This window comes from Neofelis nebulosa, chromosome 2, assembly GCF_028018385.1.
Source record: "Neofelis nebulosa isolate mNeoNeb1 chromosome 2, mNeoNeb1.pri, whole genome shotgun sequence".
Classification (NCBI taxonomy): Eukaryota; Metazoa; Chordata; class Mammalia; order Carnivora; family Felidae; genus Neofelis; species Neofelis nebulosa.
The window spans coordinates 207,204,798-207,220,331 of NC_080783.1; the positions used below are offsets into that span (position 1 = coordinate 207,204,798).

Consider the following 15,534-nt stretch of genomic DNA (forward strand, 5'->3'; position numbering starts at 1 on the left):
CTCTGCAGGCCTCAGCTGTTGAAGAATGCTCTGCAGAGAGCAGTAGAGAGAGGCCAGTTAGAACAAATAACTGGCAAAGGTGCTTCTGGGACATTCCAGGTTAGAGGCCAAGAAGGCTTGGTTGTAGAGAAATGACTCTCAAAAGTTTTGGTTTCAGGACCAACTTATACTCTAAAAATTCTTTGAGGACCCCAGGAGGTTGTTTTTATGTGGGTTGTACCATATTAGAGATTAAAACTGAGAAAAATTTTAAATATTCATTCATTTTTTTAAGAAAACATTTTACGTCAGCATAAATAACATTTTTTTTGTGGAACAATATATTTTTGGAAAACTTCATGAGAAGAGAGGTACTATTCATTAAAAATTTGCAAATCTGTAACGTCTTGCTTAAGAGAAGACAGCTGGTATCTGTCTTAACAGATATTTCAACATATTTTGGGTTACATCTTTGAAGAAAATTCACCTCACACACAGAAAAGTATGGAGTATTTTAGGATAATTTTCAAATAGTTGTGGGTATTATTCTTTGATACTGTACCAAAACTCAACAAATGGTGATTTTTAAAGTAGCTTTATTGAAGTATGATTTGTATACCATAAAATACACTCATTTTAAGTTACAATGTATAATTCAGTGATTTTTAGTAAATTTACAGAGTTGTACAACCATCACTACAATCCAGTTTTAGAACATTTCATCACCCAGAAAGATCTCTTGTGCCCGTTTGCAGTCTCTCCCCATTCTCCTCTGCAGCCTACTAATCGACTTTCTCTTTACATAGATTTCCCTTTTCTACACATTTCTTGTAGATGGAGTCATACAATCTATCGCTTTTTTGGTTTGGCTTCTTTCACTTAGCATAATCTTCTTTGAGTTTTATCCATGTTGCAGCATGAATCAGTGCTTTCATTCCTTTTTATTGCCACATAGCATTCCATTGTATGTATTTAACACATTCTGTTTACTCACAAATTGATAAACATTTGGGTTATTTCCACTTTTTACTCTTACAATGAACCTTTACATCCGAATCTTTGTGCAAATACATGTTTTTTATTTCACACGGATATGTAACTAGGAGTGTGGACTTACTGGACACTATGGTCAATTTATGTCGTAAGAAACTGCCACAGTGTGTGCATCATTTTACATTCCCGCCAGCAAAGTATAAGGGTTCCGGTGTCTCCACATCATTGCAAACACTTGTTACCGTCTTTTTTAGAATTCTAGCCATACTGGTGGATGTAGAGTGCTGTTTTGTTATGGTTTTGGTTGGCATTTCCCTAATGATTCCTGATACTGACCATCTTTCCTTGTGGTTAATGGACATTTGTTTATCTTTTCTGGTAAAATGTCTATTTAAATTCTTTGCCTGTTTTTAAATTTGGGCTATTTGTCTTATTATTGAGATGTAAAAGTTATTAACTAGACTCAAGTTCCTCATTAGATACATGATTTGCATATATTTTCTCCTCATCTGTGGCCTGTGCTTTCACTTTCTTAATGGTATGTTTTGAAGTGCAAAGGTATTTAATTTTGATGAAGTCCAGTATGTCATTTTTTAAAATTGCTTCTGCTGTTGGTAGTATATCCAAGAAATCATTGCCTAACTTAGGATCACAAGATTCACTCCTACATTCTTTTTAAGAGTTTTTAAATACTTTTAGGCTCTGTCCATTTTGAGTTTTGTTTATGGTATGAGGTAGGGCTATAAATTCATGTTCTTGCACGTAGATACCCAGTTGTCCTAACACTTTTTATTTATTTATTTAAAATTTTTTAAATGTTTGTTTATTTTTGAGAGGGAGACAGAACGAACGAGTGGGGGAAAGGCAGAGAGAGAAAGGGAGACACAGAATCCGAAACAGCCTCCACACCTGAGCTGTCACCACAGAGCCCAGTGTGGAGCTTGAATTTGGGGACAGTGAGATCAACACCTAGGCCAGAGTTGGATGCTTAACTGACTGAGCCATCCAGGCACCTCATAACACTTTTATTTATTTATTTTTAATTTTTAATTTTTTTTTTAACGTTTATTTTTTGAGAGAGACAGAGTGTGAGTGGGGGAGGGGCAGAGAGAAAGAGGGAGACACAGAATCAGAAGCAGGCTCCAGGCTCTGAGCTGTCAGCACAGAGCCCGATGTGGGGCTCAAACTCAAAAGCTGTGAGATCGTGACCTGAGCCAAAGTGAAGACGTTCAACTGAGCCACCCATGTGCCCCAACACTTACTTACTTACTTACTTACTTACTTACTTACTTACTTACTTTATTTATTTATTTATTTATTTATTTATTTATTTATTTAAAAAAATTTTTTTGTAATGTTTATTTATTTTTGAGAAACAGAGACAGCATGAGCAGGAGAGGGCAGAGAGAGAAAGGGAGACCCAGAATCGGAAGCAGGCTCCAGTCTCTGAGCTGTCAGTACAGAGCCCAACGTGGAGCTTGAACCCACGAGCTGTGAGATCATGACCTGAGCCGAAGTTGGACGCTCAACCGACTGAGCCACCCAGGCGCCCCCCCAACACTTTTTATTTAAAAGATTATCTATTCCCCACTGAATTGCCTTGGCATCTTTATTTAAAAAAAAAAAAAATGACCATACATATTAAGGATTTATTTCTGGACTCCTGATTTTTCTCCATTGATCTATGTATGAATTCTTATGCCAGGATCATAGTCTTGATGACTGTAGCTTTGAAAATTTTGTGCAAGTTTTCAAATTGGAAAATGTCAAAAAATGTAATTTTTAAAGAATATTTTAATTATTCTTAGTCTTGTGCATTTCCATATGAATTTTAGGATCCATTTGTTATTTTTCACACACACACACACACACACACACACACACACACACACACACACACAAAACCCAGCTAGGATTTTGGTAGAGGTTGCACTGAACCTATACATCAATATGGGAAGAATCACTGTCTTTATAATACTGAGTTTGCTAGTTCGTGAACACTGACTATCTCTTTATTTAGATCTTTAACTTCTCTCAGCAGCATTTTGTAGTTTTCAGTATATAGGTCTTACATTTAAGTTTATTCCTAAGTATTTTATTCTTTTCCACGTTATGTTGAACGGAAGTATTTTCAAGATTGTTCATTGCTGACATTTAGAAATACAGTTGATTTGTCTGTTGATCTTATATCCGGCAACATTGCTGAACTCATTCACTAGTTCTAGTAGTTTTTTTGTAGATTCCTTAGGATTTTTGTGGATTCCCTAGGATTTTCTACATAGAGAGTCGTGTCATTTGCAGATAAAGACCATTTTGTTTACCTTTCTCATCTGGCTGTTTTGTTTTGCTTTGCTTTGCTTTTTTCTTGCTTAATTATACTGAATAGAACCTCCAGTACAATGCTGAGAGCAGACATCCTTGTCTCATTCCCCTTATTAAAGGGGAAACATCAAGTCTTCGATCATTAAGTTAGCTGTGGGTTATTTATAAATGCCTGTTATCAGGTTGAGAAGATTTCTCCCCTATTACTAGTTTGTTAGGAGATTTTATTATGAGCAGCTTTTGGGTTTGTAAAATGATTTTTCTGTGTCTCGAGATGAGCATGTGATCTTTGTCCTTTATTCTGTTAACACGGTGTATTACATTAATTGATTTTGTGGTAATTCCTTAAAGGTTAGTTGCCATGTGGAACCTAAAACCATATCTATGAACCTCTTGTACTCTTGCCTTAAATCTTTGGGTCTGTCTTGAACTTGGAGCAGATGTTTTAACTGCATAATTTTATAACATGGTCATTTGGAAGATAGTGGTTCACTGAATCATGCAGATAATTAAAGTGTTACCACATTTCATCAAACAGTAACAAAAGTAATAGTACCCACCGATCTTATCAGAACAATATTTAAGTACTCAGAAATTACTAAGCTCACCGTAGTATATACAAATGTTCCATGATTTAAATTTTTTCTTAAAAAGTTGCATTTTATGCTTGGCAACAAATACTGTTAGTTGTTTTCCTCGAAGGGAGAGGCTCACTTAATACATTTTCAAGAAAATGTCTACCAGATGGCCAAGTCTAAATAATAATTAACCATAGTGTATCTATTAGTCGTTCCTTCAAGTAAGGAGTATCCCATGAAAAATGAAGCTAGTTCAGCTCACAACTCAGACCCTGGGGTGCTTTTCCTTGAGACCACCATCCTATCTCCACATGTAGTTGACATGCTTAATGTGTTCTTCCCATTTCATCCCATAAAATAACAAAAAGACATGTACCTGGGGTTGAGATTTAATAAGATAACTTTTGCTACTTCATCGAGGACATTCTTAAGTGAAATTGGCTTTTTTTTTTTTTTTTTAAACAAGCACATAGCAGTAACGAATACAGCAACTACTGGTACATGTTTGTGTCTCCGCCTTGATTTATGGTAACGTATCAGCAGTTTTACCCACCATTGCTTTTCCACCATCAGTGCAGATGCCACCACAGTGAAGAAGGCAAATCACGTCTTAGCATTATTAGGAAAATAGTTTTGATCTTGCAGGTCCACTGAAAGAGTCTCAGGATCCCCAGTGGGTTTGTGGACCACTCTTTGAGAATCTCTGTTGTAGATCATACCTGAGTTTGTCCTTTTACTCTTTGTGCTTAATAGTGCTGATCTTTGTTCCCCATCCTTTTGTCCTTGGAATATGCTATGTAATTTTCTGTTGTATGATACCCTAAACAATTATCAAACTTTTCCTTTGCTATTTTCTTTACAGGATTAAAAACGTTATTTATTATTTTTCTAACTACTCCACTTTTCAGATTGAGACAAGGAAGTATTCTCAAAACTGTCTTATTTATTTGGGACATAACAAGTTAACCTGCTTATTGGGATACAGCTGTCACTCTGTTTGAGTTAAGGGTAGCTGTTGCTCTGTTAGGTTGGATGGAGGGGTTAATGGAAAGAGAAAATATCCATAGGAGGGTTGGGACTCCTCAGTTAGATTAAATACCTGATGAGCGGGAAGAGAAAGTCCCTAACCTGACAATTTATTGTAAAACATATCTGTGCTAATGCAGGAACTCCGACCCACCTGGTGCAGAGGAGTCTTGTCTTGACCTGCTTTGGGAGAGTGTTGTCTTGATGCTTTTCTCTTCCTCCTTGGAAAACAGCTGAAGAAATCAGGGGAGAAACCCCTGCTTGGTGGAAGCCTGATGGAATATGCAATCTTGTCTGCTATTGCTGCCATGAATGAGCCGAAGACCTGCTCTACCACTGCTCTGAAGAAGTATGTCCTGGAGAACCACCCAGGGACCAATTCTAACTATCAAAGTAAGGCTCAGAGTTGTGTGCATTTAACTGGGATCGGGGGGATTGTCTTGTAAACAGTTCTGGAGATCATGCTATTGCAAAGCATTAACCGCTGACTGAACACCAAGAGGGAACAACTTTACAAATTTATTATTTACAAAAGGAAAAACAAATAAGCAAGCCTTATCCTTAATTTACAATGTCTGCTGAAGATCAGGATTTGATTTTACTTTACTATAAAGATTTTAGATAAATCTCTTGGTTCAGAATACCTCTCAAGTATAGTATCTTTTTGCCTTTCTGAATGTCTACCAAACCATGTAATTTTCCCTTGAAGCCAAGCAGGTGTTTTAAAATGCTACTTACCTTGTTTCTTGTTGCCTTAAGCCCTGTAACAAAGAATACTTTTTTCAGTGAAGCGTCTTTACCCTGTCAGGTGGTGATTTGAGATTAAAAGCCTCGCCTTAGCACTGTCATATCCAGGTTAATGAGGCTGTATATTTTCTCAGTGAACTACTAGAATAGGTATAGTGGTGTAGGGTAAGGAATATGGAAAATAAGTAACAAAATGCACACCAGGCTGTATTCTTTTGATTAAAAGTAATTTTGAAGTCTTAATACTGACTTTTAACCTATGCAGTATGAATTTTATAATGTTATGAAGGAATGCTTTCCTTTTTTTAATGTTTATTTTTGAGAGAGCATGTGTGCACACCTGTGTGCAGGGGAGGGGCCAGGGGGTGGAGAGAGAGTATCTCAAGCAGGCTCTGCAAACAGCACAGAGCCCCACAGTCCGCAGAGCCCGACACGGGGCTCGAACTCACAGGCCATGAGATCATGACCTGAGCCACAATCAGAAAATGAACACTCAGCTGAGCCACCAGGTGCCCCCGGTTTTGTCATCTTTATAGATACTCTCCTAAATTATTTCTGAGTACATACAGTTTTCCAATAGATGTTTGAATGAATGGAAACGAGAGATTAGTTTTAGATTGGCTACTAATCATTTTTGCGTCACTGTGGGGCACGTCACTCACCACTCTGGGCTCCTGTTGTGCTCTCTCTGAAACGAGGAACTTGTCTTAATGGTCTTAATGGACTTAATGGTCAGTCTCTTGCCATGACAATTTAACTCTTTTCAAATTTATGGGCACTTAATTGTTAAGTGAATTAGTTAACAATTCTGACCACAAAAATTTCAGTTAGCACATGTCACCTACTGTTTGACAGGACAGTAAATTTGTATATAAATGTTTGTGGTTGAGGGACTTATAAAATAGAATAACTAGGGGCACCTGGGTGGCTCGGTTAGGCATCTGACTTCGGCTTAGGTCATGATCTCACGGTTTGTGGGTTCGAGCCCCGCTTCGGGGCTCTGCGCTGACGGCTCAGAGCCTGGAACCTGCTTCGGATTCTGTGTCTCCCTCTCTCTCTGGCCCTCCCCCACTCATGCTCTGTCTGTCTCTGCCTCTCGAAAATAAATAAATGTTAAGAATTAAAAAAAAAAAAAAATTGAATAGATAACTTTCTTCATTTCTGGATTTTTTATTCAGTGCATTTGTTGAAGAAGACTCTTCAGAAATGCGAAAAAAATGGATGGATGGAACAGATCTCTGGCAAAGGATTCAGTGGCACCTTCCAGCTCTGTTTTCCCTATTACCCCAGGTAAGCAGCCAGGCCATAATGTGAAGTGTTGGTGATTGTAAATTTAAAATCTTGGGCTTAACTGATTAATTTATTACTGTTTTACTTGAAAATAAAGACTACTTAAGGCAGTATTGTTTTAGAGCAAACACTTTTCATGTTAGAACTGGAGAATGTTGGCTACCCTGCTAGATCTTATTAGCCACCCATTCCTTAAAATCAAGCATGGAATTCTTTGAGATCATCGGCCACTTATTTTTGTGTTCATTCTTTCTTTATTAAATAAATGATAATGACAAGATTATTAGAGGATTATGTATGTTTTCATCATCACTCAAGGAGGGGAGAGCATTGGCTGCTTCCAATAACCCTAGTCTGCCTTCTCCATACTATAGAGATAGGGCCATTTCCTTGAAAATCTTTTTGATCTATACTTTATTTATGCACCAAACCAAAAAATGTATTGAGCACCTCCTTGGGGCCAAGCATTGTTCTGTGCACCTGTGCAATGGCCTTCTTATACTCTGATTTCTAGTAAAGTGCCATGACATGTACCACTAAAGCCCTATTTTAGCAAGAGTATAGTGTATTTCTTATATTGTACCTTGTGTACAAGCCTCTGTTACTTGGCCGATTGCATATTATTTGAATTTTTCAAATATTAAATCTAATTCTTAAAGTCATGTACATAAAATGTTATAATTCAAGGACTTATCACACAATGGAATCAATATTTGTATCCAATAAGGGCAAAGAAAATTAGAAAATCCTTGCTGACTTTCTCTAAAACTTTGAAGAGATTCAGCCTTTATGATATTTTGAGGTCTTCTGCCAGTATCATGAGGCCAAAAAAATGTATACTGCTGTGCAAACTGTTTGCTGTCTTGTAGACAGACCAGTCACTGCTGTATATTCAGTGGCTAATACAGTGCTGGACACATATCAGGAGCTTAAATTGCTTACTAAGTAAATGATTAAGAATCCATTTTAGGGGCGCCTGGGTGGCTCAGTCGGTTAAGTGTCTGACTTCGGCTCAGGTCATGATCTCACAGTTTGTGAGTTCGAGTCCCACCTCAGGCTCTGTGCTGACAGCTTGGAGCCTGGAGCCTGCTTCGGATTCTGTGCCTCCGTCTCTGTACTCTGCCCCTCCCTGCTCGCACTCTCTCTCTGTCTCTCAAAAATGAATAAATATTAATAATTTTTTTTAAAAAAACATAAAAAAATTAAAATAAATTAAAGAGTCCATTTTTTCTAATGGTAGGAGGAAGGGAATGAGGTATGGTTCTGGACTCTTAATAGATTTGTTATAACTGCGTGTGTGTTGAAAACAGGTTAAACTGTAACCCGACACTTGCAACATGGCATTTGGGGAGGGCAGGAAGATGTGGAATGTCGAAGAAAGAGCATCTAGGTTCACATTTTTCCCTTTCCTATGTGGGACTTCTCTTTTATGTAATTTTACCTTATTTTTCTTTTCTTTTTTTCTTCTCATAGCCCAGGAGTTCTATTTCCAAAGAAAGAGCTAGATGATTCAAGAGACGAGGATGAAGATGAGGAGGACTCTTCAGAAGAAGACTCTGATGACGAAGAGCCACCACCTAAAAGAAGGTGTGGATGTGTGGATGTCCTACCTTTGAGCTAATAGTGGCAGTAATAGTAATTAATAGCATTGTAACAACTCAGGATCCTTCTCAGAAGGCTCTTGGTGTAACATTTGAATTTGTCTTACTGGAAATTCAGGGGCCTTGAACTTAGGAAGCACTGTGAACATGTGTAATTTACTGTTTGGTCAAATCTGTGTGTATATCCGTAGTTGGTTGGTTATTCAAAGAAAAACAATCCCATATTTTCCTAGGAAGAACATCACAAATTATGTACAGACTCCCATGAAGTGGTTGAATTTTCACACAGTTTTAGTAAGGGCTGTAGTCCAATCACCACGTTCCTATCCTTTACATCGGTGACTTCTGTCTACCCTGTGTCTTTTTTGGCAAAGTATCCGGTCGTCCTGGCAGAGTGAGTCTCTTGAGTACTAAGTGATCGCCTTTGCTCTTTGTTCTCACAGGTTGCAGAAGAAAACCCCAGCCAAGTCTTCGGTGAAGGCCGCATCGGTGAAGCAGAGAGGGTCCAAGCCTGCGCCCAAAGTCCCAGCTGCCCAGCGGGGGAAAGCTAGGCCCCTGTCTAAGAAAGCCCCTCCTAAGGCCAAAACTCCTGCCAAGAAAGCCAGACCCTCATCCTCAGTCATCAAGAAACCTAGTGGTGGCTCTTCAAAAAAGCCTGCAGCCAGTGTGAGAAAGGAAGTGAAATTGCCCAGCAAGGGCAAAGCCAACATGAAGAAGTCTTTCAAAGCAAAAAAGTAAATTTTATAGGAAAAAAAGGGTATCATGATAAAATTCAGAATCTTATTTTCTAAGGTCAGTGTGCATTTGTTTTAGTTTTGATGCTTTTAAAATTACATTTTTTCCCTTCCCTATGAACATTGTGGGGAGGGAATATAAATAAACCAATTTAGGCATTTGTTCGCTTTAGGTGCTGTTCTTGGTGCCTACCCCTTCCCTCAGTCATTTTAATTTCTGCGATAACTCCGGATTTTCCTGAACTGTATAATCTACACTTGTCATTTTTTCTCCCTCTACCCCAATCCTCTTTCTTTTTCTATTGTCAGCTTTGGCTTTTTTTTTTTTTCTTTGTTTCTTCCAGCTTTATCTAAACACTTGCAAAGATTTTTATATTTGTAGAAAACATCAAGAATAGGATACTGGTCAGGTGCTGGAAGTAAAAAAAAGAGGCAGTATATAGCACTGACTGAATGGAAAAGCCTTCTGCCTGGAGACTTCAGTTATAGCTATAATAATTAATCTTATTTATAAAACCACTCCACTAACCCTTTCTCTCCAACTATATAAACACAGAGACATCTTAGCTTTGGGAATAAGCCAAAAAACATTATGACTTCATTAGATTCTGCAGACCTAGGACTCCTTTGGGCCACTTTTCACGTCGGCCGATTTCCAGGTGTTTTTCACTGGCCCAGAGCGTTGCGCTCCCTCAACCACAAGCACAAATTCCCTCCACCATTTGGTTTCTGACTGAAGGGAAATACAGGAATATGTTGAGTTGATGATTTCTGGTGTCACCTGTGTTACCAAAAACCAAACCATATAAAATCCTGATCAGATGTTTAAATATATTTTTTAATATTTGGAGCATGAGTTGTTTCCTGTTTGCCTTTTTTATAAGGAAATGTTGGAGAGTTACATCATTGCTAATATAGAAATGTTAAGTGGAAAAACATACAATTTGCTAAAATAAACTAAATTCCAGATTCATCTGTGGGTTTTTTTCCCCTCCTTTCTTTCCACAGCACTTTTGATATCAAGCAAGTGGCTTCTTTTTTTGAGATACTTACAAAAAAGAAAAAAAAAAAGTAAATGAAGCCCAACTACCTAACCCTTTCTCATTTGTATTTGGTTTAGTATTGTGAAGTTGTGTTAAATAGTACTAGCTTTCTACTTGAGAAATACTGATTTCCGGTTATCATTTATCCTCCCTGTGGCACTTGACATTTTAATTGTCTTAAACTTTTTGGTGTACATCTTCTGGCCCCTTGAGTACTGCCAGAGGCAAAAGACGTTTGTTTCCTTCATTCCACTTGCATTGTCTCCTGGGATCTCATCTGCAGCCTAGAGTGTGGCTGGGAAATGGACTTGAGAAGATTGGCTTGAAGTAGATCCATAATCATGTGTGATCCCATCATGAGCTCATTGGAATTTGTGTTGCATGTAAGGCAATCTTTCCTGTTGTAAATCTTCCTTTTTTTATGTACATATATTTTGAAAAATATGAATAAACATGAAATTTTAAAGCTGCTGAACTGTAGCTTATATTTAAAAGATTCTATCTAGTAGACCCTTAAAAGTAGCTAAGTGTTGCATTCACTGGAGTCTTTCCTCCTTGGAATAGCTGCCATCCGTTTTCCTTTGTATTTCTTTCTTTCTTTCTTTCATTTTTTTCGTGTTTTTTAATGTTTATTTTTGAGAGAGAGAGAGAGAGTTGGAGCCAGGGAGGGGCAGAGAGAGAGGGAGACACAGAATCTGAAGCAGGCTCCAGGCTCCAAGCTGTCAGCACAGAGCCCAATGTGGGAGTTGAACCCACGAACCTTAAGATCATGACTTGAGCCGAAGTCAGACACTTAACCGACTGAGCCAGCCAGGTTCCCCTTCCATTTTCCTTTTTAAATACAAACTTCAGTTAATTTGCTTTTGAATTCTTCATATGGATGGTAAATGATGTTTCTAGATCTATTGAACCCAATTACTTAATGAATAAGAAGTTTAAAGTCATTTTGCATTTTATTGAGGTCCTTGTTTTCAAGATCATAGATTCCAGTTTTTTATGTTTGATGTTCAGATAGATAGTCTCTAGACTAGAAAAAAAAAAAATACAGCACTGCAAAAGGGTTGATAAACCGTACAGACCTGATCTTAGAAAGTAATTCTAATTTCTCTTTTGCTATTTGGCAGGTAATAATTCTCAATTTCTTAGTAGTATGAGTGTCGGGTACCTGTGCTAAGAATACTCTTCTGGGATCAAAGTTGGAGGATTTTGGTTGGTTTCTTCATTTTATGATCCCACTTGTAAAAAGATACTCTGAACAGCCACCTAGTGGTTACGTTGTCCAGTAGGTGCTCCAGCACAGGGTAAGAAGTTTATTAGATCATTGAAGGTCCTTTCCCACTCTGACATTCTGTAGCCAACAGAATGTCATAACTTTGTCAAGTTACGATGAAGTTCAGATAAGGACAAAACTGTCCTTGCTTCAGCATCTTGTAAAGGGAGACGACAAGAGGGCCACTCTACTCTTCAGTGAAAACCCTGTCTTCAGAGATGTACAGGCACCTTACTTATGTTGAGATAAAGGAATGTTTGGTTTTTTCTCCCGTCCAGGCATTTAAAGGAGTGGGATACATAAATTTTACTTCCATGTTACAGAAGGAAAAACTGCAGACTCCAGATGTAATCCCAGCCATTTCCAGCAGGGTCAGTGGCTTCAGTCCCGTCTGCTAGTGACTCACTGAGCTCAGTTACGGTGTTTCACATACTCTTAAGCCACCTACAAACTACCTTTGATAAATGAATCTCAGAAAGTACTGGGAGAGAGATTGTCAGCTTCTTAACCTACCTGTGAAAGAAGAGCTACCATTGCAAAAAATGTGAAGACCTTTTCTTAGTATTATGGTAAAAGCATTCAATACAGATTATAACCATCCACATGGTCTTAATGAAAAGGAAGTCTGGTCCAATATAAATCTTAGAAAACAGATGTATGTTTTAATCATGTCTATTGGGTATAATTAACCAGAAAATTACATGAAAACAAGAGCTAGGTAATATGCCGACACCTTTAACATTTTTTCCATCATTCTTCTTACAAAAGTTTGTCAGCCCCAGTTTAGGTTTGCTAACCTATTTTTTGTACCTACTTTAAAGAATCTAGTCTTGCTCTGGCTGTGATACTCTTGCCATCATGTGATAGATTAGGAGAAAGAGGTTAAGCCAGCCATATTCATGAATTGCTGTATTTAGCCAACTAAAAAACTTTAAAAGTTTAGGATTATAGTTGAGATTTCTCATCTTTGGAACCTGCAAAACTGTATTAATTACTTTATTTCTCTTTGAGTTAAGCAAAAATTCTAATTTTGTTCATGATGGGAAATTCTCTTCTTAATTGGAAAAAGATCATTACTAAGCTCTTCCCCCAGAGGTGCTGATTGACGTTACTTCCCAGCATGCAGTTTGTTTTGCATTTTCACGGGAGAACAGGTGGTCACTCAGTTCTGCAGAGCTGAGCTACAGCTACAGAACCCGAACATGTTGAAGCTCTTGGCTTAGGAACTGCTTGACGGAAGTGTGCTCAGAAGCCAGGAGGGATCGCTAAACGGTATCCCTCAGCTGCATGGAGTTTGCCTTTTTTAAGAAACTAATCTCTTAACTTTTTTTTTCTCTATTAAGTTCTATCATTTTCCATAGATTCTTCACTGGTTTTTCTGTTGCAGAAATTTTCTACCTTTGATTATTTAAATGTATTAGCTTAGTCTGAACCGTTCCTAATTTTTTGTCAACAACCAGTATGTGAAAGGAGGCTTCCGAAGGTACCTTCCCAAGTCATTTTCCTCAAAAATTGAAATTCTCTTTCTCTTCACATTGTATATAAATGTGTAATTAACACTATTTGCGGGGCGCCTGGGTGGTTCAGTCGGTTGAGCGTCCGACTTCGGCTCAGGCCATGATCTCGCAGTTTGTGAATTCGAGCCCCGCGTCAGGCTCTGTGCTGACGGCTCAGAGCCTGGAGCCTGCTTCGAATTCTGTGTCTCTCCATCTCTCGGCCCCTCCCCTGCTCATGCCCTGTCTCTCTCTGTCTCTCAATAATAAATAAACGTTAAAAAACAAATAAATAAACACTATTCGCTATGAAATCTTTAACAAAGAGACCTTTCTCTTTGGTGCCTTTCTCTTTCTCTATGGTGCCTTGAGTGTTCAATAAAGTGCAGTTGCAAATTTGACTTGTTAATATAAATAATAGTGACGATAATAGCCAACACTAATTGAGTTCTTTCTCCAAGGCTCTGTACATACGTTGTATCATTGAATCCTAGCAACCCTATGAGATGATCATTGCTTATTAGGCCCATTGCTTATTAGGCCCACTTTACAGAGGGAAAACGAAGACACAGTGTGGTTCAGAAACTTGCCCCAGGTCACAACCAGAACTAAACCCAGGACTTAAGAGTGGAGAGGATTTGGAAATGAGATGAAACTATTAAGTTTGCATCTAGGAGTCACGGTGGCTTTTGTTTTAACAAGTTTGGCAAGAACTATTAGAATTCGATCTTGGATCTGCTGTAATCCAACAGATGGGAATGTCATCTAGGCTGTCCCGAGTTGTTTTGGTTACTGTACAAGTTCTCGGTCATTCTCAGATCCTAACCTTGGGGTGCTTTCTGTTTCCTCACGGTTTCCTTACTACAGGCAAGTTCTTTCAGTTCACAGGATACTGGTACTTGTGAGAGCTTTTCCTCCAGGAGCGACAGCTTCCATCAGAACTTGGACACTGCTGAGTGAACAGCCCTCCTGCTCTTGATAACCTGTAAACTTGTACTACATGAAGTCTGCCTAGAGCCATGTCAGAGGGGGACATGGCCTCACAACTGAACCTTCTGGACAGGATATCTGCTTAGTAATTATGAGCTGGGATATTAGTAATCCTCGCTCACTGCGCTCACGATTCTGAGAGGAACCTTAGTCATCTGGTCTCCCATGCTATCCTTGTCTGCTCTGCCCCTAGTACCAACAGATGCTCTTTCCTAAAACCCAGAGAGTTGCTCATCCATTTTACTGTGGAAGAACTTTTGCTCTGATGAAATTCTTCTTACATCAGACCTAAATCCCTTATGCTGCTTGTTTGCAACTTAAGTTTGCGGGGATGATACGGAAATTGCTGGAAATTTTCATCAATTCCAACCTAAGACAGCCTCCTGGTTAGAGTGCATCACTCAGGCCAGTGTCCTAACATCTGTACCTGTGGTCCTTGGAGGCTGCATTACTTGCTAGCTGTGGGACCTTGGCCAAGACTCTTCATCTCCCTGAGCTTTGGTTTGCTCATCTGTAAAATCAAGGTGTTCAAATCCACAGTTCTTGTTTATTTTTAGAATAACCACCCAAAGGTAATGTGAGATCATTGTCAAAGTACTGAACCATGTTCACTACACTGAAGTTACTAAGGCATTTTAGAATTTTAGGAAAGACCTTTTTTTTTTTTTTTTTAAAACAAATGAGCAAGAATTATCTAATTTCACAAGAGTTCAGTTTGGTTGTTTCAACATTTTTTTTTTTTTTTTTTTTTTTAATTTTTGGGACAGAGAGAGACAGAGCATGAACGGGGGAGGGGCAGAGAGAGAGGGAGATACAGAATCGGAAACAGGCTCCAGGCTCCGAGCCATCAGCCCAGAGCCTGACGCGGGGCTCGAACTCACAGACCGTGAGATCGTGACCTGGCTGAAGTCGGACGCTTAACCGACTGCGCCACCCAGGCGCCCCCAGTTTGGTTGTTTAAACGACCCTTCACTGTAGTTTCCTATTGCTAGGTGCTGTAAATCACACTCTCTCAGATTGTCACAAATATGTTCTCAAAGATGTGTGAAATGAACCCCGATTTGCAGAAGCAAATAAATTTAGCTAATTTTCTCCAGTTTAAACATGTAGTAAGTGATGGAGTTGGACGTAAATCCAGGCTTGGTAGACGGATGACCAATCACCTTTCCTCCACACCCTCCTTAGCGCTTTTAGACAACTGATGGCTCAGGGAGCAAAACCGGTGCCCACAACCTACAAGAGGATCTTGCCTTAAGATTAGCGGGCAATGGTTACCAGATTTGTTTGTTAGGAGATTTTGCAACTAGGTTTTAAACAGCCAGGAGCTTCCATGTTAAAGAGGAGCAGGAAAAGGAAAGAGGAGACAGACAGAAGTTTGAGTTTCAAATGCCGGGGAGGAGAGAAGAGCAGCCAGGTGGTCAAGAGATGAGTCTGCTCTCAGCTGAGGTCGCCAGAGGCCTACGCAGCC

General features: G+C 38.9%; 1 protein-coding gene across 11 annotated transcripts in view; it reads left to right on the forward strand.

Annotated features, from left to right (window-relative positions):
• The window catches only part of HP1BP3 (heterochromatin protein 1 binding protein 3), a 38,805-nt gene extending 28,021 nt beyond the window's left edge, over window positions 1–10,784 (forward strand). For 10 of the 11 annotated variants that reach the window (XM_058718801.1, XM_058718802.1, XM_058718803.1 and 7 more), the window contains 5 exons: window positions 9–99; window positions 5,132–5,291; window positions 6,824–6,935; window positions 8,409–8,522; window positions 8,980–10,784. In XM_058718801.1, coding sequence (XP_058574784.1) covers window positions 9–99; window positions 5,132–5,291; window positions 6,824–6,935; window positions 8,409–8,522; window positions 8,980–9,274 — 772 coding nt within the window. In that variant the 3' untranslated portion in view covers window positions 9,275–10,784. Of the gene's footprint in view, window positions 1–8; window positions 100–5,038; window positions 5,292–6,823; window positions 6,936–8,408; window positions 8,523–8,979 lie in introns of those variants that run through there. The other variant, XM_058718813.1, reaches the window with a different exon arrangement.
• The last annotated feature ends 4,750 nt before the right edge of the window (window positions 10,785–15,534 follow it).